At 42.0% G+C, this 22,980-nt stretch overlaps 3 protein-coding genes and 1 long non-coding RNA gene across 8 annotated transcripts in view; 1 reads left to right on the top strand and 3 right to left on the bottom strand.

Moving 5' to 3' along the window:
* Positions 1-1,527: 1,527 nt before the first annotated feature.
* Positions 1,528-16,683, bottom strand: EIF2S3 (eukaryotic translation initiation factor 2 subunit gamma). The gene is made up of 12 exons (XM_030470825.1): positions 16,276-16,683; positions 14,218-14,281; positions 13,610-13,737; positions 13,367-13,488; positions 11,264-11,358; positions 9,816-9,974; positions 8,372-8,506; positions 7,375-7,469; positions 6,294-6,438; positions 5,705-5,874; positions 4,541-4,713; positions 1,528-2,313 (listed from the first exon to the last, which is right to left on the bottom strand). The coding sequence occupies exons 1-12, from the start codon at positions 16,342-16,344 to the stop codon at positions 2,250-2,252; spliced, it is 1,419 nt and encodes a 472-aa protein (XP_030326685.1). The 5' UTR covers positions 16,345-16,683; the 3' UTR covers positions 1,528-2,249.
* LOC115601201 lies at positions 3,189-4,534 on the bottom strand. Its single transcript, XR_003989258.1, has 2 exons — positions 4,102-4,534; positions 3,189-4,066 (listed from the first exon to the last, which is right to left on the bottom strand). It is a non-coding gene; the product is annotated as an uncharacterized LOC115601201 (long non-coding RNA).
* The window catches only part of KLHL15 (kelch like family member 15), a 28,964-nt gene continuing 22,648 nt past the window's right edge, over positions 16,665-22,980 (top strand). For 2 of the 5 annotated variants that reach the window (XM_030470786.1, XM_030470803.1), the window contains exons 1-2: positions 20,915-21,051; positions 21,277-21,390. The gene's annotated coding sequence lies outside the window, so the exon portion shown is untranslated. The other 3 variants (XM_030470811.1, XM_030470776.1, XM_030470794.1) reach the window with 3 other exon arrangements.
* Positions 20,521-21,261, bottom strand: LOC115603911 (proline-rich protein HaeIII subfamily 1-like). The gene has a single exon (XM_030476390.1). It carries the CDS (start codon positions 21,259-21,261, stop codon positions 20,521-20,523), a length of 741 nt encoding a protein of 246 aa, XP_030332250.1.

The raw sequence follows: 22,980 nt of genomic DNA on the forward strand, positions 1-22,980 counted from the left end.
GAAAAGCTTAGAGACTAGGAAAAATTTCTTCAACCGAAAGGGTGGTCAGGCATTGGAACTGGCTGTGCAGGGAAATGGTGGAATGACCATCCTTGGAAGTGTTCAAAAACTCTGTGGATGAGGCCCTCAGTGACATGGTTTAGTGGTGGACTTGGCAGTCCTGGGGTAATGGTTGGACTTGGGATGATTTTAAAGGTCTTTTCCAACCTAGTTGATTCTACAATTCCATAAAGCATATCTTAACATTACTGGTAACATGTACCTACCTAATAAACCTGGTATCAACTACAGCAGTATCAAATCACGTTTTAGACCTAAATTAAGTAATGACCTAGGGCTATTTAGCTGGAAGAATGAAGGCTGGCTACTAATCCTAGGATGATAATACTAGTACTTTGCATTTATTGCCTATCCAAGTGAAGGAGTACGTGAAGTGTTTTGGAAAGACTATGGCACTTCTATTTTTTAAATTGCAGATCAAGAGATCAAAGCCCAATCTCCAGATTATCTGGATGCCTAAAAACACTTGTGGGTGCTTAACCAGTTTCTCGGAAGCAGTTCAGCATTTCTGTACTGCTGAACGTTCCACACATTCAGTGCATTTAGGAAGAACTCTGGACTAGACTTCACCATGGTGGTGGCGGTGTCATCCTAGCACTCTGCAGCAGGTGACTTTCTCTTTTGTGCTCATCCGCATGCTCCCAAACTAACATAAGGTGGTATCCAAGTTCCTAGAACTCAGAGTTACAGAAATGAGTTTCCAAAGCATGGAAGATGCAGTCTTTGAAACAGACACATTCATGACTGTATACTGGTCAAGCACTAGGAGAATTAGGAAGAACTATAGCTAACTCTCTTCTAAAAAAGAGAAGCATTACACAAAAATTAATGTATTTACTCTCAACGCCATGTGAGGTAGAAGTACTTTACAAATGGAGAAACTGAATACAGGAATGTAAATGGAGTAAGGGAACCCCAAAACCAATGCAAAATCAGGAACAAAACTCAAGCCACTTCATCAAAGTACTTTTTGATGAAATAGTATTTACCTTTAGAGTGCCCTTGACAATATTAAATACACCTGAAACCAGGCTTTGAAAATAAACACAGTACTTTGTATAAAAATATGGAAAGTAACATGACTTATTAAATAGCCTAGTATATAAAATACCTAGAACTATGTGTACTAGTACAAATGAAGAAGTTAAATCTAAATGGATGAAAGTATTAGCATCCTACAGTAAGTTTATTCCATTATATTTTCTCCTAAGGAGTGTGATTCATGCTAGCTAAGCAAAAGTGGCTTTATGCCTTTTCCTCATCTCATTCTGAATTCCACACCTCTCCCTCCCCCAAATCATTCCCTTCTACACATACTTTATAGCTTAAGATCACAGCTAAAATTTGCTCAATTTGAAATAATTGGTTTACTCCCACTTTACAAACAGCTCCCAGGTCATCCGTACAAAGTTTCATGATGACTAACAGCCATGTTTCAAATTAATCACTTTTTTTTTCACAAATCCCTTTTAAGACAAGGTCAAAACCAGTGCTGCCAGTTCAGATCCAGTTTACTTGTTGTTTTTCTTCAGGGGTTTATCCAAAACTCCTTGTAATATTGGAAATGACAAATTAAAGTCAAATTAAAGTCAAAGTTAGGATTGCCATCCTAACTGCAAAGTGTAATACAGCTAGAATCCTGAAGTCAGGATGATAAAAATGAAGGAAGATCTTGCTGTAAACAGTTGTCTAAACAAAACAAGACATTGTGCAGAAAGGGTACTAGTCTTCAAGAAGAGTTTGGGTTTTTGCTTTTAATGCTTGCACTGGTTGAACAATCACTGCAGTCTTTTGTTACTCAGAAAAATAGTATTAATGAAAATAAGCAATATTTTATTTCAATACCAGATTTATGGTTTGTGTGTTACACTGGGGTTGGCTTGACTGATATTAAACAGGTATGTCTGAAACAAAATAACATAAATTAGACATGCCATGAGACATGTACAATTATTTTCTACCAAGATGTGGATAGTTAAACCCACTTCTACGCCAATTCTTTTACACTTTTTAATGGTGATAGTGACTAGTATTTTAGTAAGAGGGTAAAATTCAATAAAACTTACAAGGACAGCCATACAACTCAAAGATACTGTTTGCACAGCTTCCAATTCCACTGTGAAAATATACCCCCTCCAAAATAGAAATAGGCACTTCATCTTTAAAAATGAAGCACACTCTTTTGTTCTTCAGTCATCATCAACAGTTGGCTTGATTGTCACTCCTCTTCTGATTTGACCCCAACCAATTAAACTGAAAAAAGAAAAACAGTTTATATTACTTTCAATAGTACTCAGAAATATCCTGAATAAATCAACATCCTTCTGTCATTCTTATCCCTTCAGTTCTCACAATCTGAATTTTCTCCACTTGTCTCCCACTCAAAACATCCTACAAGACTTAAGACTGGTTGCTGGAAACACAGAATAAAAAAGGATGAGGGACAGAGAACATTTGTATGGTTTTGTAACCATCAAAGGATGTACCTTTGAACAATAAACTAAAAATCTGACAGTGTTGCAACATGATGTACTGGTGGACTGCAAATCTGTTCACAGCTTGATCTCCTTTCACCTATGCCTGAAGTGCTGCATTAAGTTCAACATGAAATGAAAATATTAAAATTCAGACAAGGTGACAGCAAAATTACAGAGCTCTAACTCTCAATGAACATGAAACCTATAAAGGTAACTCAACTCTTGGGTAAGTTCTACTATTTACAGTTGTTAAAATTAAGGCCCCTGTTATAGGCAGCTGTTACCTCAGAAAAATAAGCTTTTTTAAATAAATGATGTCCATTTCCACAGCCAGCAGGCAGCCCATGTTATCGATACAACTGTCTGTAAAACATTCCCAGTTTCTAGCAAGGAGATACGCAGAAACCACATGTGCATCTTGATCTAATTTGCTAAGCAGCAGAGCAGGTCTCTGGACACCAGAAAAGGAAATAAAGTGTATTAGCCCAGCACTGCCCACTTTTTAGGACCATATCCATAGGTTATAACTAGTCCACCTTTGAATTTACTGTTCCTTGGAATCACTAGTGTATCCTGTTTGCTTGGCCACTTGTTGTTTAATCTCTATCCCTCTATATACTCATTCTCTAATTTATACCTCCTTTTCGTCTGTTGCTTTCTCGCAGTCTTCCATGTTTTCAGTACTCCATTGCCTCAGGCTACAGCTTCCTTTTCACAGTACCAACTGTACATTATCTTTACTTCAATTGGATTTTATTATGCTGGTCTTCCCAGTTTGCCTTGTTTCCCTTTTCTCAAACTTCAGCATAGAAGGTAACTTTTTAATAACAGGGTCTTTATAACAGGCTGCCACTACTTGTCCAACGCATAAGCTAGAAACAAGTGAGCTTTTTGGCAAAATTTGGTCATGTTTTTCAAGTGGAAAGTAATCTTCAGAAGCAACAAAACCCACATTCAACTTTGGAAAGGCTACCAGTCTATAGCTTAAAAAAAAAAAAAAAAAAAAAGGCAAAGCATGATTTCCAATATAAATAGTTTCTCCATTTCCTTCTGTTTTCCCTGACTTGAATTGGGTCCTGTCTATTTTTCTTTTCTCCTATTCAAGACATGCTATCTTTTTTCTTGTTTTTGTCAAGGAATAATCTCTTCCTTAATTTGTCAGCTAGCTCTGACAGCAAGCACTAAGTTCCAATCTATGCTTTCTTGTTGATCTGAAAAAGAAATATGCATCTCATGTTTAAAGCTTGTTTTTTTCATACAGTGCAGACTTCTTATAAAAATGGCTGTGTTCCCTTACACTGCAGGAGCTGTGCAGGGTCAACAAATCTAAATACCAATATGTTCTTATGATACTCATGTAGTCTTATGGAACAATTAACAGGTACAGTATGCATAATCATCTAAAAAGAAGTATGGGCCTAAGTCAGAATGAATCATGAACCAATTCTGCGCATGATTTTCAGCCTCCAGATGCTTCTGTGCACTTGTTCTATATTTGTAATGAGAATGGGCTAATCCAGTTGATACTTCTTTCTTTCCTCTCTGCTCATAGTACATAAAATACTTAAACCGTAGAATGTCCCTCCTCTGTTCCCCTGGTACTACTGCAAGGTTGTGCTAGAAGTCACATACAGCTCCACAGGCAGCACAGCATTGACTTGCGTGTGTATAAAGACAGGCTTTGGCTTAACATTATTAGAATTTCCAAACTGCTGGCCCAAGATTGTCTACTGTTAGCTCAATTTACAGCTGGAGCAACAAACCACAAACCTCAGCTGTTTCCTCATCTGTAGGTATCTACCCAATTATAATGCTGCTTTAAAAAAAAAAGAGGCTAATAATGATATTAAGCATTCTATAATAATGGCATCCATGTCTTAGAAAATCCAGAGGAGTTTTTAACACAGACATACACTTACCTATTCTAGAAGAAAATCAGATCCATGTATTTTTTTGTTAACAATAATACAGCCATGTGTTCTACCTATTTAGCACCAACTTACCGCCAGTGTTTCTCAACTCTTCGACTCAGGGCAATTTTTTCTCCCACTTCTGTGCATACTGGGTTAGTTAGCACGATCTTCCCCAAATCAGCCTTTACTGCACTGACTCTCCCTCCAGTAGACAAGGATCCTATGTTTACCATTAAAACTTCATTCTTCGATAATTTTTGCACCTGAAGGCAGACATACAAAACTCTGAAACATAAGCTTTACTTTATTTTTTTATTAAAAAAAAAATACCACAGACAATATTGAGTATCTTCTCTTACCTACCTGCTACCAAAAAAAAAAGATACAACTTTTTTTGTAACAACTGTAAATATATACACACTCAAACCACGCAGAGAGTCAGTGGATAAAGTTTATATGTGAAAGGACAAATACATAAATACATTGTGTAGGTAGTACTGCAAGTTCCTGGTATGATACGCTTTCTTGGCATTTCTCTACGTTTTCTATAAAACATCCTGATGATTGCACATACTACACTAAAGTGTAAACAGTCTCAGATATTGCTACAAATTGGAACATGATACCATTCTTTCAAATTACGTGGATATTCTCATTTCCCTTATGCCTACTTCCATCAAAATGATTTCTCAAAAAAAGAGTTAATTTCACAGGATAAAGAGAGCGCTGAAGCACTTACTGTTGCATGAAACAGTTTACAGATTTTAATGCTAATGAGGAAAACTATGATATTTTAGTCTGATTTGTGTAAAATAGACCATGGAACACAAGACTCTGCCATACATCAAGTTCAGTTTCTTTTCAACAATAGCATTTCAAAAATACTTATCTTTAAAAAGTTCTTCACAGAGAGAATCTACAAAAAGCATGTAACTAGGAAGTAGATCAGTACCTGTACAAAACTATTGCACAAACAAGTAGGCTGATAGCAAAGGAAAACAACCACCAGTATGTTTCATAGCATACCTAACTTCAGGACACATAAATACTTTACGCTACTTAAAAGTACTCTGATATGAATTCCTACTCATCTGAAAAGCATTCTTCTGTAATACTAAATAACCAGGTAAATTTAATGACAAACATACATGAACAGGGAGACAAAACTACTGCATAAGACCAAAATAATCTATAACCTAATGAAACTTGGAAAGCAGAAAAAAAACCCTCAAACCCAGAAAAAGGGGTACAGACCTTTGCAGCTTTCTTGTCTCCTTCAGTGCGCACACCTAATAGTCGTCTCAGCAAGAAATAGGAAATCTCTAGCTCTGTAAATATTTCTGGCAGCGCTCCAACGGCACCAAGGACCTGACCTACCATTCGGTCAGCCCGACACAAAGTTGGATCAATCTTAGTTCCAACACCTACAACACAACAAGGAAGATCACAAGGAGTAACTGAAAGGTAGCTGTCACAGTGACTTGAAGGAGATGTGAAAACAACAAACTGAGAAGGTACTGGGAATTCCCTACTACTTGGAACAGCACTTTCAGAACGTCAGCAAGACTGCAAGCTCTGTCTAAACAGATGAAGAAATATTCTACTGTTAAAGCTGGTACAATTAACAGTGCAAGTTGATCTGCGTTGGCCACTGACATTCAGGAAAATTATTTATTTATTAAATATCTGATTTTCACACCCATGCTGTGCCTCCCTCTATACATGAGTTACTTGAAATTCCTCATAGCCTTTTTGTTTACTACACTGGAATTGTTAAATGAAACAAATGTTTTCACTTCATAAGGATGAAGAAATAATACTTCTCACAAGAGAATATTCTCACCTATAAGACCTCCTGGAGCAGCATATTGTAGATCATTGTGTTCAGCAAAGAGTGACACAATTTTGGAAAAGATTGGCTTGCACATGAGTTTTCCTTCACTGTCCTTGGATACAATACCAGGCCGGACCTCAATTTCCTGGCCCACCTAATTATGAAAATGAAAAGGTGATTAACTTGTGATTTCACAGGAACATAAAGCTAACTACTAGTCACAGACAAGACCTACTTATCCCAAGATCCACTACTTATACAAGTCCTTGGTTCTGGGCCACTGCAGAACTTCTAGGACTTCTGTTGCACTGTTTACTGCAAACCAAACAATACTGAAAGCTCTGTAGCTCACAGCCAATATAACAATCAATTTTCTTTTCAGTATAATTTGTAGAACTTCTTGAGCAAAGGATCTTTAAACAGCAATAATGCCAATATTTTAATTTTAGATTTTTCTTAAATAACATGTCATTTAGAAATGTTACAGCATTGAGAAAAAATGAGTTAATTCGACTGGTGTAATTGATCAGCATTAATAAACCACAAGACAAAGAAAATACAGGTTGCATAAATGTTCCAAGGTGTGGTTTGCTTTCCAGTCCAGCAGAGCAACTTTTAAAGCTTCCATCTACTGACAATATCCCACAAGCAAAGTAAAAATTTTAAAATAAACAGAATACTTAAATGAGGAAGTGGGACGTGTGGGAACCCACACATGCTTCCAAGGTACTTTTAAAGTACTTCCAAGGTACTTTTAAAGTACTTCCAAGGTACTTTTTGCTCTCCCTTTCCCCCTGTAATTCAGCAAATAAAAGTGGTAGGACAGGGAGAAAAAAAAAAAAGGCACTCTCAATTTTTGTAAGCAATGAAATCAGTATCATTGTTAGCAAAAGGCTGCAGTAACAACAATATATTTAAAAAAAAAAAAAAAAAAGCAGTGTAAACCAGGAAAGCAAAAAAGGGGCACATACAGAAAGAGTAAGTGCCACCTGACTGTATTCCGTGTCTTTTTTAAATAAAATCAATTACATAGATTCGTTTTGTACTCATTATCAATATAAATCTCCAGACAAGAAAGGGAAAAGGTTACCTTTAGAACACCCTTTAGAATACTGCCACCAGCTACACCTCCCTTAAGGTCGTCAACTTCACAGCCAGGCTTGTTGACATCAAAAGACCTAATTACTGAAAAGCATAGACCAGGTTTATACTCGAGATCAGTTTCTTAAAGAATGAGTGTCTTTAGCAACTTTGCTTCCCTATTCTAATGAAGGTATACACATACTCATAAATATTACAAAAATGTAATTCAGGAAGAACACTAAAATACGATTAATATTTTACTCCCAATTTTTAAGTATATAGTTGATTTTCTTCTCAAAAAAACCAAACAACTGTTCATATACATAAATGTTTTAAATAACTGTTTCTGCATAGCAGAAATTAAGTTAAAGATCTGAAAAAGAAAGCAATGATAAATGGTATTACAAAACTCCTTCAATATTCACGATGTTAAATGTGAATATTGTAACCTTGTTTTAATGTGGCTGATTTTTCTGCATTCTTAGCATGTTTTGTAGGTCTCCCATGTTTTATGTGGAAAAAAGAGCATAAAAATGGCTTCATCGTAGTGGAATCGAATTTCATATATGCTGGACAAGAACCAAGACTGACAATTATGAGATGGGAGATTAACACGCAAAATCTAAGCAGGCTACCTATAAGTTTTTCATGGAAATAATTTAATTTTCACATTCAGCAGTTTTTCAGTACTTTGTTAAATCAAATTTAAGTTCACAGCAACTAAAGGAATGTTTTAAGACAGATAAATTTCTCATCCTTATTGCATTTTAGTGCTGTCATACACATAGAAAATGCAGCAGTTACCTCAAACAGATTGAGCTATAGCAGTTAACTATGAACAAACAATACAGCTCTCAGAAAATATGCAAGTTTTAAAACAGGAGCACACTAAATACTCCTTTTAAACCTACCTCTTTTTAGCGCATTCAGCTCATGCTGGTTTAAATTTAGATACCTGTAGGAAACGGTTAGCCACAAAAGGCCAGACCTAAGCATCTACATACCAATAAGCCTTGGTTCAGATGTGAAGTCTCGCAGAGGGACTGGGATTTTCTTCACTATATACTCACAAACTACCTCAATGTTGTATTTCAACTGTGCTGAGATTGGAATTATTGGAGCTCCTTCTGCAACTGTACCTGAATCAAAATAAAGTTCACCATCAAGCCTTAATATAGCGTTTACAGTAACATGACCAAGTGCTCTGTCATTGATAAAAATACTAATGAATTTCAATGCACACTTCATGTGTATTTCCCAAAGCAGTAAGTATCAGAGCACTTATCTTTCCCTTCAACATTTTAGTTCAAACCAGCCAGACCTACTTTTTGAGGCATTCTGAATCAACCCTTATGGTGCTTTAGGAACTGAAGAACTTTACAATTGCTCTCTAAACACTGAACATTGTGCAAGGTAATCTTCTGCTCTGAGGGAGAATTCACTTCCTACATTGAGATCTGAAATTTTCTTAAGGTAACTTCCTCAGAGAAATCAGACATCTCAGTATTTGATACAGCAGTATTAATTTTACAGTCAAATTTTATTCTGACAAACTAAACTATCAATCAATTTAATGATACGTGCTTTCTAAGTTTTCCAATACAAATATATATTTTAGAAAAATTATAATTTTATGGAAGGATGCATTTAGTTATCAAGGCTTGTTAAATATTATTAGTTTTAATTATCTTTTTTTTTTGGTGATAACGCAGATTCTCAAACTCCAAATTTACCCATTAAGCCACTCTGACATAGCTGTTATGAACAGCTTATGCATGGCAACAATTCTGAACTACAAATAACAAACAAACCTAAAAAATTACCTCCACAAGACCCACTGACAACTTCTGATGCTGACAATTTAGCTCTCAGCTTTTCACATAACTCGGCTAAAGCAGATAAGCAGGGAAAACAGTGGAAGCTCCTGGGAAAGATGACACTCAGAGCACTAAACTAAAGTTGAGCAGAACGTGGAACTTTATAGAGTAGGATAACACTTTGTGTGCTGGACTTACAGAAAGAGATGAAAGACCAATCTTTTGTGATTAGATAAAAGAAATGAACACATTTATACCTACAAGGTGCCCTAGTTAAGTGCTGCTTCATTCTCTTCTGTTCTGCAGTAAAATCACAGTACAACCTCTACCAAAGAAACAAGCCGAGGAGAAGTAATACCAAGATTCAGTAAAAGCTACTAGAAAAGAGCTATTGCTATTAGTTTTAGATAAAGAGGTTTGACCAATAGCCTTAACACTATTGTATGTAAGCAGTCTGAAAGAGGCAAGAAGCGCAACTCTAGTGGTCTATTTTTTAGATGAACAGACAATGTACACCAGCATTATCTAAGGAAGAGAACCTTTTCTATAAACAAATGGAAAACCACTATGTCCATGTCCCAGCACTGAAGAATTTCCACCACTAACTGTATTTCTGCTGTTGAAAACTTACCTTGTACAAATGCAAGAATCTGTTCATACTGTTCTTTAGCCTGGCTCTCCTTCACCAAATCAATCTTATTCTGTAGAATCAAAATGTGTTTCAGTTTCATGATTTCTATAGCAGCTAGATGTTCTGAGGTCTGGGGTTGAGGGCATGACTCATTACCAGCTGAAAGAAGAAAAGTGACTGCAGTATAGAAACTATAAAGATAGACAAAACTCCCACAGTTAGGACATCCACTTTCCATTGTATTTTTATAAAAGACAACTCTCTTAGTCACCTCTCAGTAAGCTACACGTGAAGCATTCAAGTTAGCAAGCACCTACTCTTCCCAAGAACTGCTGGCTGTAGCATCCACACAATCTATGACAGATGAGAGGTTGCCTCAGGGGTTCCCTCCTTCTACTTGCTCCCAGTAGAAACACACATCTAAAATTTCCAAAGATACTGACAGCTAACTTGTGTCTATTCGACTTATTACATCCTTTAGGTCTTCAGACGTCTCGGTACTGACTGTAGCATAATGGACAGTCTACCTTTTCTTAAAATTCTATGGCATTTTCTTATCACTAAGGCCATAAAAATGCCAAGATCCCCAAACTCTGTAACACACAATAAATATATCAAGTATGCGAACAGGGTAGCTATCAGCACGGTTTGGATGTCAGCCATTCAAGAAGCCAACTTTGGCCTCGTGCCATTATGGTGGTTAATCTCACTTGAAGATTGGTCTAACATACTTTCTAGACCTAAACAGGCAGAAGGAATGACAGCTCATCACCTGTCTCAGACTATTTAAACTGAAGCTGTTTTTCTTCTTTGTTGACATGCCCTATCTAGGTAAAGTAATTACTATTTATCATTGCAGAGTACTAATATGTATGTTCTGTTACAGAACACTTGTATGTCTATAGAACACGTAGTATGTTCTACAGACATACAAAAAAAAGGAATTTACGCAATTCCTGTTGGTTGCAAATCAGAACAAAAAATGTCTGAATCAAGATAAATCTCTTGTACTTCAATTTTGCCCATACTCATCTGACTTTACTGTCTGTGTGGATGCTCGTGGACTCTCCTGAATGACAGAGGCTACACACATATTTAAAGCTAACTGACCCTTCAGAGAAACTCAAAATGTACCTATAGCTAATCTATTTCAGTCAAATAATATAAATTTTACAGCACTATACAACTATAAGGTTTCCTCTTACCTAACTAATCTTCCATTAGTTTGGCCAGCTACCAGACTAATGAGTATGTATAGCAATGTTTTTTTTAAAACCCAGTTTGTTAGGGTTCATTTTCACCGTAGCATCACTTTATTTTCTTAAACACATCTCAAAAGCATTCGCTTGTTTTAATTGCTCACCCACCCCACTAAACTTTAAAACCCATATAATGTTGCTTTACGATATTAACAAAACAGAGCTCTGCTTTTGTGTAGCAATCATTACCTATCAACAGTAAAGCTGCATCCATTACTGCTGCACCGTTCAACATGGTAGCCATCAAAATATCATGGCCAGGACAATCCACGAAAGAGACATGCCTGTTGCAGAAGGAGGTTAAGAAGAAATCCGGAAGACAATTATCAACAATTTCTATGGCTGATTTATGTGAGCAGCTAGGCAGACACGAAAGTTAGAAAGCATCTTTAAATAGATAAACAAACATTCCAAAACATGCCGAGAAGTAATATCTTGAAAGTATTTCCATAAAAGTTCTAAAAAACCACAAACATTACTGAATGGCTACTGAATAGTTTTTCTGAGTTTTAAGATTTGATACCCATATAACCATATTAGATACTGCTTCAATATCTCATGAATTTACTTGTAAATTAACTAGATTTAAATGCACCAGAACAAAAAAACCCCAACCAAACCAACCCAAAAAACCCCAAACACACCACACAAGATTCCTCTTAAAAAAAGACATCTCCTGTTCTCCTATTTTAGAAAATTACGCACCTTTAATTACACAGTTATAATTACACTTCACTTTAAAGACTTATCTACGGAGACAATGTTACACCTTTTAGTACAATCTGTATGATTTTATTGTGCAGACCATAATAGTTAATTCGCTACATCCTTGTGTTCTGGTTTCAGCTGGGATAGTTATTTTTCCTTCTAGTAGCTGGTGCAGTGCTGTGTTTTGGCTTTAGTCTGAGAACAATGCTGATAACACACCGATCTTTTAGTTGTTGCTAAGTAATGCTTACCCCAATCAAGGACTTTTCAGTCTCATGCTCTGCCAGGGAGGAGGGGAAGCCGGGAGGAAGCAGAGACAGGACACCTGACCCAAACTAGCCAAAGGGGTATTCCATACCACAGCACGTCACGCCCAGTATATAAACCGGGGGGAGTTACCCGGAAGACCCAGATCACTGCTTGGGTCAGGCTGGGTATCGGTCGGCGGGTGGTGAGCAATTGTACTGTGCATCACTTGAGTTTGATGGGGTTTTGGTTTTGATGGGAGTTTTTTCTTTGTTTGGGTTTTCTGTTTTGTTTTCTCTCTCTCCTCTTGTTATTTCCCTTTTCATCATTATTATTATTAGTAGTAACATATTGTACTTTTAATTATTAAACTGTTCTTATCCCAGCCGACAGGTTTTATTTTTTTTTTCCCATTTTCCTCCCTGTCCCCCTGGGTGGCGGGGGCAGGCTGAGGAAGCAGCTGTGTGGTACTTATTTGCCAGCTGGGGTTAAACCACAACATCTTGCTTGAACCTATTCAGTGAAGAATCCTTGCTTCCTGGTAGCATGCCACCAAAAAACAAGTGACTAATTTGCTGCCTCTACTATAAGCAAATAAATCCAAAGCTTTTAGCCAACAATTTAACAATGGCTGCATGACTGTCACTCTCCAACAGAAGTTATTGTTAGAACAAGTGCTCTACTGGGAATCTCAGGAAAGGAAGGAAATACTTGATTACAGCACTGTGTATATTTTATACATAAGCATAGGAACCTTGTCATACAACAGTCTTTGTGACTGTTTGAGATCAAATGGTTGCTCTCATTTGAGTGACCATTGTAAAGACCCATGTAACAGCTGTTGTGGTTACTATGTTTATAATGACCATGCTATGCATTACTAGAAATGAACTAAGTAAAGTTAGAGGCCTGATCTCACATTGAGCATCGAGATTTCATACATTCATTAAGAACTTTGAAAACTTTTCTGCCTCTAGGAAGAAAAAGTTTATCAAAGGTCACCCTCCAGAAAGAAATTTAAAGGATGCATTTGTGAAGTCCATATTAGTTCTCAACTTAGTGGCTTTAAAATGTACTTATATTAACTGCAGAAAAATTTGACTTCAGAGTCCTGAAGATGCCTGAGGACAGAAGACACAGTTGTGCTCTACCATGGACTACGCATTGCAAGTAATAAAACCACAGGAATTCAGGTGATACCTTAATGAGGGGTGCCCAGCCGCTAAGAACATGTGGTCTGCCCTAACAACTCATTCAGCTTTCCGCTCAATCCTGCCTATTTTCAGTTATGCAAAAGGCAGTAAACACAATTTATACCATACGTTTTACAGCAGTTACCTGACCAATTTAAAGTTCCCTTTGGTGCCAGGAATATCTGTAGGGAACTCATCTGGGGTGCTGCTTCCACAGGATCGGTAACACTCTGGCCGGGAACAGCTTGGGTCATCCAGCTTGTAAATCTGTAAGCAATTGTTAACAATTGAGAAAAAGTTTAATTCGTGAAGTTTTAGCTACCTGCAAGCTTACAGCCACCTTGAAATATATTAGCAACATATTTGCTAGATTTTAGTAATGACTCACCTTTGCATTAGCATAGCCCAGCTTGATTGTGATATTTCTTTCCAGTTCATTTTTAAATCTGACAGTATGAACTCCAGATATAGCTTTGACTACTGTTGACTTCCCATGGGCTACATGACCAATTGTACCTATGTAGTAAAAGCAAATGTCTGTCAATAAACCCTAATTTAATTTTGAGTAATGTTCCATTACTATCAACACATAATTACCCCAAACTCTGTAGCCAGAGCTCCCATCAGAAGCATGTATGGGTTTCATAATAATTTTTGTTTCAAGAAACAAGAGCCTAAATTGAGCCTTCAGTGGACAGGTCTTTGCATTTTCATGAAACTCATTTCAGTGCTTAATTTTAAGGTAAAATAAACTTTGCTTTAGCAACTATTCCCCACTTCATTCAACAAGGTTCTTAAAGTAAAATCGGTGCTTTTCAAGTTAAAAGGGTTTGAACAAGTCTCTTCCTGCACCTTGGTAAAACTTATAATAAACCCACTAGTCTGATTCAGTAAAAGTGTCTAAAAAGGGTTCTCAAATAGGTACCATATGCTACTGCACTAGCACTAGAAAGAGTCACATTAATGCACCCCTCTTTTTTAGAAGTTTGTTTTTACCTATATTAATTGTTGCTTGCCTGCTGATGACTTCTGGTGAAAGAGGCGTCAACTTGGTAACATCCTGTGTGAGGGAGATTTTAGAATTTATTCGTCTTGTATCTAAATGTTTAGAAAGTACTCTCTGTACTTTCTTAACAATTACTCAGTAGTTCTATTCAGCAAAATCCAACCAAGCTCATTAAAATAATTCTAAATATGCATTCCAGTCTGTTAAGTATGTGAAATAGGAACAAAAGATGAACAAAATCCTGACTGTAAATCAGTACAGGTTGCAAATCAAAATTCTGGCTCTAAGTTGGTATAGGCTGCAAGGTGTTGAAGATGGAAGTAAACAAGAAGCTCAAACATGCAAAAAACGACCCCAAAAGTTCTGCTTTCCTCAATAGCCTGTTGCATGAACCTACTGGTAGCACTTGGCAAATGAAACACTTGCGAATACATTCCGTATAGTTAAAAAGACAACTCTGAAAGAGTTGGTTTAGGGCTTTTTTTTTAAGCTGTTTGTCCAAACATTGGACAAAAGTGGAAAGCCACTTAAATGTTCTTCGGTACTATTTTGGAACTCTTTACAGTTAATTTCCATCCTGCACTGAATTCATATGAATGAGGTACTCAGTTCAAGCAAAGATTCACAATGCCAAAGGAGTCCTCAGTGCAGGACAGGACAGAAATATTTGCAAAGATACAAATAACCCCACACAGAGTAATTCACATTAATTCACATACTGTTTACAATGTCACAAGCAGGTCCTGTGCATAACAATCAAACAAACACATCTGGGTGAAAATGTTAGCTCACTCAGTCTATTCTCAAGTGTTACATGAATATAATGTTCACGTTCCACACAAAACAAGATTTGTCCATGTAACACAGGCAATTAAATTTGTATTTCCTGTATATTTAACTTAAACGAAAGTTTACACGCACTGAAACCAGTGATGGGAACATGACCTGCAGATGGCACCAGCTAGTGGGCTGACAAGCACGTAAGCATGATGCAAAATCCTGTCATCAAGAGAGTCGTTCCTGGTGCACACAATTATGCACGCATGCAGTTTTCTCCTCAAGAGAGATGTAAGGCTAAGTTCAGCTATAAGCTCCAGTCAACTGTACGCATTCAAGGGCCAAGTGAAAAAACACAGAACAAGCCTTAAAGGTAATTCCTACTGAGCTCCCAACTAGGCCTAGCCGTGCTCTTTCTGACTGGCAAATGCCATGGTCAACAACGAAAGGAAGTAAAGAAACATTCTGAAATTACTAACGTGCTTCACTAAAGAGTATCAACATGCTTAGCTCTAACGCAAAAAGAATTCCTGTGGTCAAGCCCCAAGATTATCAAACATTACCACTGTAAAGATGAGTAAGCTTTTCTAACTTGCTTAACACCAGGGAGGCAGCAAGAGGATTTTCGACTGGTTTTGTCTGCATATATGTGTAATAAGCGAGACAGTCCAGGCAAGACCACCACAGCAAGAGACTGCTGCAACCGATTTTCTTGACAGTCAAGATAATTTTCTTGGTAGATCGACCAAGACAGGGCTGGCAACCAACCCATCTAGCCCGCTGGGGAATCAGAACTCCAATTTATGGTTCTACTTCGGGGAGAGAAGAGCCTTTAATCCCCCTCAGCAGGACCACGCTCACAAGGAGGAAACTGCACGTCTCCACGGCTGTGCCACTACAGCTTCACCCGCACGGCCGGCACGCCAGCCCGCCGAGCCCGGAGCTCGCCCCACCAGCAAGCGAAAGCCTCATCCTGCCAACACAAACCCGCTGCGACCAGCTCAACCTGCTCCCGCCGCCGCCGCTCTGCTCCGTGCCTACTCTCACCTACCCCTTCCCGCAGCCCCGCCGTACGGCAACGCGCCTTCCTCGTCCCCAAGACCCCTGCATTCCGCCCCTCCTCAGCCCTCACCGGCCGCAGCGGGGCCCGGAGGGAGGCACGGTTCCCCTCCGCCTCCCAGCGCCCCCACGCCCCAGCGGCCCGCCCCGGCCCCCCTGACCGCATCCGCCGCCCCCCGGCCCCCTGCCGCGGTCCCGCGGGCGGGTCTCACCAAGGTGGCGAGGTCCTGCCGGCTGAGGTGCGGCTGCCCCAGAGTCACTCCCGCCTCGTCCCCCGCCATCTTGGCACGAAGAGGAAGCTAGGCGGCCTATGCGGCCGCCTGACCCCCGGCTCCGCGTGGCCCCGCCGCCGCCGCCGCTCGGCCCGGTACCCGCCGGCCGCGGTGGGCAGACGCCCAGCTTCGGGATCGGCCGCGCTGAGCGGCGCGGGGCCGCCACCAGCCCCGCGGGGGAGCGGCAGCGGCTCAGGCGCGGCACGGGGCAGGCCCGCGAAAGGACCCCCGTCGCCCTCAAGCCGGGTGATGCAACCGGGCCTGCCGCAGGTGCCGCTCCGCGTGCGCCGGCGCCGCCAGGGGAGCGCGCGGGTGCGCGTGCGCGGGGCGGGTCCGCGGCGGCGGCGCGGCGGGAAGGCGTCATGCGCGTGCTGGCGGGTAACGGCCGGGGGGGGGGGGAGGCGGGCGGTGAGGGGGTGCATCGAGCGCCTGCGGCATCCGCGCGTTTCTGGGGAAACGGGGTGGTTTTTTGTCTGCGATGGGCCCGGGGTTACCCTCTGTTAGTGCTGTGTGTGCTGCCTGTGTAACGTACTGCCGGTGCTTCGGCAGGGTGGTCGGGATGGGGACCGCGCTGGGTTAAAAGGCCAAAAAAGAAGAAATTCATGGTGCTGGTGAATGTCTAACAGCGTGTCCGTGTAGGTTTGTTTGGGACAGTGAGTGGGTGTGAAGCAGAAAGGAGCCTGGTGGTAAAATTCAAACACGATGTGCTTGTATGTACTGGAAATGAGCATGTCTGGTGTGTGATCCACTTACCTTTTTAAACAGTAGAATGTTACTCTGCATACGTTAGTGATCTCTGCTGGCCATCAGCCTGGTAACATTTTGGATTTCAACCTTTCTCTTGTTACTGTCCTTTGGAGGCTGAGTGCTTAGTGTTAGGGAGACCACAGGGATACAAGAGTGCCCCAAGGAATGAACAGCTACAGTCTGCTGTACCAAACAGCTTAAAACCCCATCACATGCATGCTGTTTTCAGTCTTGGATACAATATAGAACTGCTTTAAAAATTGAATAAAATCCCTGATCCATTAATGAGACCCAGCTTAGAGGCCCAATTTACAACCCTTCCCCGAGGGAAATTGAATTGACTTCTTCCTGGAAACTTCTTAAAAACATAGAGAATGTTGCTACTAATAAGATTTCTTCCATCATCAGAGAAACAGGTTTCAATGTAACTAACCAGTTATATGAAATAGATGCACATTCATCAACAGTGGCTTTGCCTGCTCGAAAACATGACGGTTGTTAGGTTTTTGCCTGGCTAACTGCTTGGGTCAAAAAAACAGGTTTGCAGCAGACAGCCACGTGATTGAAATGTGGTGATAGAAATCTGTGTGAAACTGGTATGCCTGGTTTAACAATGCGTGTAGCCTCCCACTTTTGCAAATACTACTATTTCCATTCTTCCCTGAGACGAGTTAGGAGTGGGTTCTGCTGGATACAGCACATTGCCAGCATTCTTGTTTTGAAGAAATTAATATGAACGCGTGGTACGAAACCTCACAGTGTGCACAATGGTGTTGCCAATGACAAAATGCATTTTGTCTTGCAACCCAATAGTTCTGTGCATTGGCCTGGAAAATAAATTTTTGTATCTAATCTTTCATTGGGGCACGTGATGTTTTTGGTCTGTGTAAAATATCTCACTTCTGGGAAAGACAGTAGAAGCTTATGACCGAGATACACAAGTATAGTGGGAACATGATGCAATACTTTGTTGTAGTTGCCTCGTCGTCCAGGCATACATAATCATTCTTTTATGAAAATGAACTGAAAATACTAGACTATGTAGTTACTTAGGCATTTAAATTATGCAATAATGCAGTGCAGTGTAAAATTATGGAAACAGTTTTTTGTCACATTTGCAGCAGCCTTCAGAAAGGATTTAATACTTGCCAAGAACCCTGTCAGGAATCTGAAAAAGAAAAAAAAGTACACAAACTGTTGCTTCTATTTTAACAATGAGATGATACATTTTGCATGTTCTGAAATGGTGTCATTACCTTGTTTCACTGTTTTTGGAAATACTTGTAATATGAAGAAAACCCAGAAAAATCTATAAAGACTGCAAATATTTTATTATTTCATAGAATCACAGGCTGGTTTGGGTTGGAAGGGACTTTAAAGATGACCTAGTTCCAACCCCACTGCGATGGGCAGGAACACCTTCCATTAGACTAGGTTGCTCAAAGCCCCGTCCAACTTGGCCTTGAACACTGCCAGGGATGTCTCAACACTCTCACACTAAAGAATTTTTTCCCCAATATCTAATCTAAATCTCCCTTCTTTCAGTTTAAAGCTATTCCCCCTTGTCCTATATTTACATGCCCTTGTCAAAAGTCCCTCTCCAGATTTCTTGTAGCCCCTTTAGGCACTGGCACCTGCTTTAAGGTCTCTCCAGAGCCTTCTCTTCTCCAAGCCAAACAACCCCAACTACAGCAGGAAAAATATTTCTAGGAGTTATCAAGTATATTTCATACATATATAATAAATTAAAGAAAAAATAAAATTACTGAAATGGTAAATAGTGTATTAATATAACTGAAAATCTTGCATCAGGATTTTTTCCCTTACAATACTCTCAATTAAACCAGTGGGAGCTACTTAGTACAGTTGCCTAAATCAGAGGGGTCAGCCCAAATCTCTATGCAAATTAATATTAACTAAGATAATGTTGATACTGCTGGTCATTGTTGAGGTACCACATTTAACAGTCTCACATTTTTATTTGGGAGACTATAATTGAGGCATTATTAACATATTTTGATTTTTTTGGTAGAGGCAAATTGTCCAATGTGAAGGAGAGGAGGGCTGAAGTGTTTTGTGCTTTTAAATGTTGAGAATAAGTATGTCAAAGCTGTTGTTTTGGGTTTTTTTGGTTTTGTTTTTTGCTAGGTTTGAGGTCGTCTTCTGTGGAAGCGTGTAGGAGAAACCTGAAGATCATCTTAAGCCCCAGCTTGCCACGAACTGCAAACAGCAAAATGACAGTCAGGTAAAACCAACATGGTCCCACTTAGCTTTTCCCATCCTCTCTGACCTAGGAAAGTCAAAAGTCTGAAGAGGGCAGGAGGATGCACAAAGGTTTGGTCATATCATTTCTGTGCATGACAAACTTCCTTTCTACTCCAGTTTTTCTTTGCTGAAGTACGAGTTGTGAATGGCTGTATGCTTGGTGTGGCAGAAGACATACCTTATGAATACGGGAGAGAATGTCTTTCCTTTGAGAGTTAGGCAACAGGAATGGTAGCTGTCTTGGCACAGACTGTACTTAAAGGTTGGTTGTTTCATCGTAAGTGCACAAGTAACAGGTTTTAAAACAGTGACTGGGGAGATGGGGAAAACGTACTGTCTGAATAAGCAGATGAGATGGAGTAGTATGAAGTGTGCTGAGCAGAGAGCGGTCAGGCCGCTCTGATGAAGGAGTGAATGGGAGCAAGCTGATTGTAGTGTGGAGTAAGTAGGTGGTGAGGGAGCGGTAGGAGGGCAGTTGAGGAGAGTGGGAATAGCAGTGGGAAGTCTTTTGTGAAGCAGTGCGTGGGATGGCTGGTTCTTTGTGTGGAGCTGTGGAAGGTGGGAAGGACACTCAGCTTGGGGGTGGCAGCTATAGAGGAGGCATGCTCTTGTTTTACAAACCGAGAATGGGGTGGGGGTGGTAATGAGAGACTGAAAATAGGCAGTGAAGGAGATGGGAACAGCAATAAACAGGGAGGAGATGGCAGCCCGTGGTCTGCTATTTAAAGCAGCAAGTGACATAGGAGGTGACGGGGAGGTACGTAGTAAGGTAGCGAGTGTTGTCGGGGTGACAGTAGCAAACCGAAGGTCCATGTAATTTAGTTCACCTCAATAAAGTTGGAATTTGCCAGGCAAAGGCAAGATAAAGCAAGGAGGTGATGTTTGTGCCAAGGCAAAGCTCTGTTCACCCCAGGCTGGGCTGCAGTTCCCCACGACCTCCGTGCAGTTTGTTGCTCAAGGGCACCTATGCTGAGCGCCTGTGGTGGCTGGCGGCCCTGGCCCCTTGGGCTCGCCCCAGGGTGACCTGGTTCCCACGCCGGCTGGCAAGGCTGCCTGCCTGGTGCCAGCAGGGAGCCGGGAACGGCCGGTAGCACCTGCGGCTCGCCCACCGTCAGGGCAGGCGCTCAGCGGGCTCCTCGCAGGGGCGGCTGTTTCCCGGGGTGCGTTGCAACCCTACCAGCCCCGCGGGGCTTCTGCCCGGGAAAACTGAGAGCCTTGCGGAAAGGGGCCGTTGTTTGCGGCGGGACTCGGCCTGAGGGTTGAGGGGTGGAAGAAAACCCCATAACCTCGAGCCGCCAAGGGCGGACGGCCGCGGCTGAGCGTCCTTGCGAGCCACATGCAGACGATGCTTGCTGGTGCCGCTTGCCCAAGCCCCCGCAGTGTGCGGTCCCCGCTAAGCCTTCGGTAAGGGACTCCTCTCCGCGGGGCGTACCCGGTCTCCCGGCGGCGGCAGAGCCGGCCCGGCGCCTGGCTCTGCACGGGGCAGGGAGGTGCCGGTGGGACAGGGCACGCCGCGGGGCGGGGATTGGCCGCCGGGCCGGGCCGGGCCGCCTGAGGCGGGAGCGCGGCGGTGGCCGTTCGCCGCCCAGGGCGCACACCCCTCTCCTCCGCCGGGCCCGCAGGTGGCGGCGGAAGTGACGGCCGGCGCGGGGTGCCTGTCGCGGGGGAAGATGGCGCCTGCGGCCGTGCTAGGCAGCGCAGAAGGTAAACAAGTGTGAGCCGCGGGGGGCGGGCGGGAGCGGCGGGGACCCCGGGGGCTAGGCCAGGCAGGAGCGACGGTGCCCGGGCGGTGCGGCACGGCGCGGCGGGGGGCGGCTCCCCACCTCCTCCTGAGCGCGGACCGTAGGGAGGAGGGAGCCCAGGATCCCCCCTTCCTCCGCCTCCTCCTCCTCCTCCCGGCTTTGCCTCAGCCATTGCCCCTCTCTTCAGTCCCCCGGCGCCTCCCTCCGCCGCCGCCGCCCCCGGCTTTATGTTACACAGAGGTCCCCCTCTCCGCCGGTACAGCGGGAAGAGCCGCGTCTTCAGCGCCGCCGCTGCCGAGAGGTAGGTGAAGCCGCCGCCGAGCTCTCCGCGGCCCTCCCGCCGCTGCCTGCCCTACCGGGGGCGGCCCAGGCCCCTTCCTGGCCTTCGGGGACCCTCCTCCCCGGACTGCGCCGGCCGCGGCGGGCAGAGGTGGCGGGCCAGGTGCCCGCGGGCGCCGGGGGTGGCGGAGGGAGGCAGGGTGTAGCGGGACGGCGGGCATGGCCGCGCCGCGCGGTGCCGAGCGGGCGGGCGCCGTGAAAGCATTGCGCGCCCGCCGGGCGGCCTCTGAGGGGCGGCCCAGCCCCGAGCCGGGCGCCGCGGGCTGCTGCGGCGGCACGTCTCTAACTCGGAGCCCGCCTGCCTACTTCGTTGGGGGGCTCGGCCTGTGAGCTTTCGCTCACAGCAGACTGGTGCAGAACGTGTCAAGCCGATAAGCTGAAGTAGGTCATCTGAGTTTGTACCCCGAAAATGGCTATTTCGCGATCAGCAGCACTGAGGGAGAAGAAAGTATCTGTGAGCTGAACGAGCAAGACTGCTGCCCAGGGTTGGTACTGGAGCTTTGACTTATTTGGGAAATACTTAAATGTCGCTTAAATATGTAAAGTTCTTGGGGTTTTTCTGCTGTTTGGTTGTTTTTTTTCCCTGTCCTTTAGAAGAAGAATAGGGGAACCATAAAGCTGTTACTGGATAAAAGGGCAGAACTACTGAAGTTTGGCTTCTGTTGACTTCTTTGTTGTGTATACGGTCCCTAAGATAATAACCCAGCTCTTTCACCACCATTGCCCCAGTTCACACTCAGATTCCCTCAGCATACCACCACATGCCAACAGCCTTTCTGCTATTTTCCAACACCTAACCAAGGAGTTTAATTTCTACCACATGTCCTATAAACTTTCCCACTGTCACTCATCTCTTTTCACTTTCCTTAATTATACCCTATGGCTGGTTTGGATCTACATGTGTGTTGATTTGCCTTTCAGCAAGCAAAGTAGAACAGATAACTGTTGAGCTTGCATTGGAGACACTGGATCTTTTTCATTTATCTAGCTGCCAATTTGTGGGAAACCAGTAGAAATTTAGTAAGTTTGAGATTTCTCTCTTTCTGATAAATGAGGTTGACATTTGGCAATGAGGTCAAAAGCTGTGTCCTGAACAAAAGGCACAATCTCACTAATTTCATTTTTGCAGAAGATGCTAAAAGTATTAATTAAGTTAGCAATAAATACACAGATAATAACAAAAATACAATTGTAAGGGGTGGTTCAATTAATTTAGTTATTTTTACTAATAGAGTTTAAATACTACTTGTAGCTCATTACTTTTTTATTATGCTAAAAATTTACATTATGAGAGTCCAAAGCTATAGGATTAGATTTTTGCTACTAAGATTTTTGCTACTTAAGTTGCTACTTTTCTATATAAAATACACCATGATTTTATTAATAAATATCTTCACATTGAGAATATCACTCTTTATTATTTTTCTTACATTTGGAAAAGTTAATCGTTATAGAAACCACAAATATATATAAAAGGAGTGTTGGCACTCAGGATAGAGCGGGCCTGTCCACTTCGCGAGCAGTGGCAAACCTGTAGTTTTCAACACTAATA

The sequence above is a fragment of the Strigops habroptila genome, chromosome 2 (assembly GCF_004027225.2).
Source record: "Strigops habroptila isolate Jane chromosome 2, bStrHab1.2.pri, whole genome shotgun sequence".
Taxonomy (NCBI): Eukaryota; Metazoa; Chordata; class Aves; order Psittaciformes; family Psittacidae; genus Strigops; species Strigops habroptila.

Bases quoted from the DNA above. Each gene is read 5' to 3' on its own strand.
- EIF2S3 (XM_030470825.1), bottom strand. From the start codon at position 16,344: ATGGCGGGGGACGAGGCGGGAGTGACTCTGGGGCAGCCGCACCTCAGC. The intron at 13,738-14,217 runs GTAAAAACAAAC...TTTACTACATAG, and splicing joins GCAAGCAACAATTAATATAG to GTACAATTGGTCATGTAGCC. The intron at 4,714-5,704 runs GTCTGTACCCCT...GTCTGCCTTCAG, and splicing joins GAGACAAGAAAGCTGCAAAG to GTGCAAAAATTATCGAAGAA.
- LOC115603911 (XM_030476390.1), bottom strand. From the start codon at position 21,261: ATGGCTGAGGCAAAGCCGGGAGGAGGAGGAGGAGGCGGAGGAAGGGGG.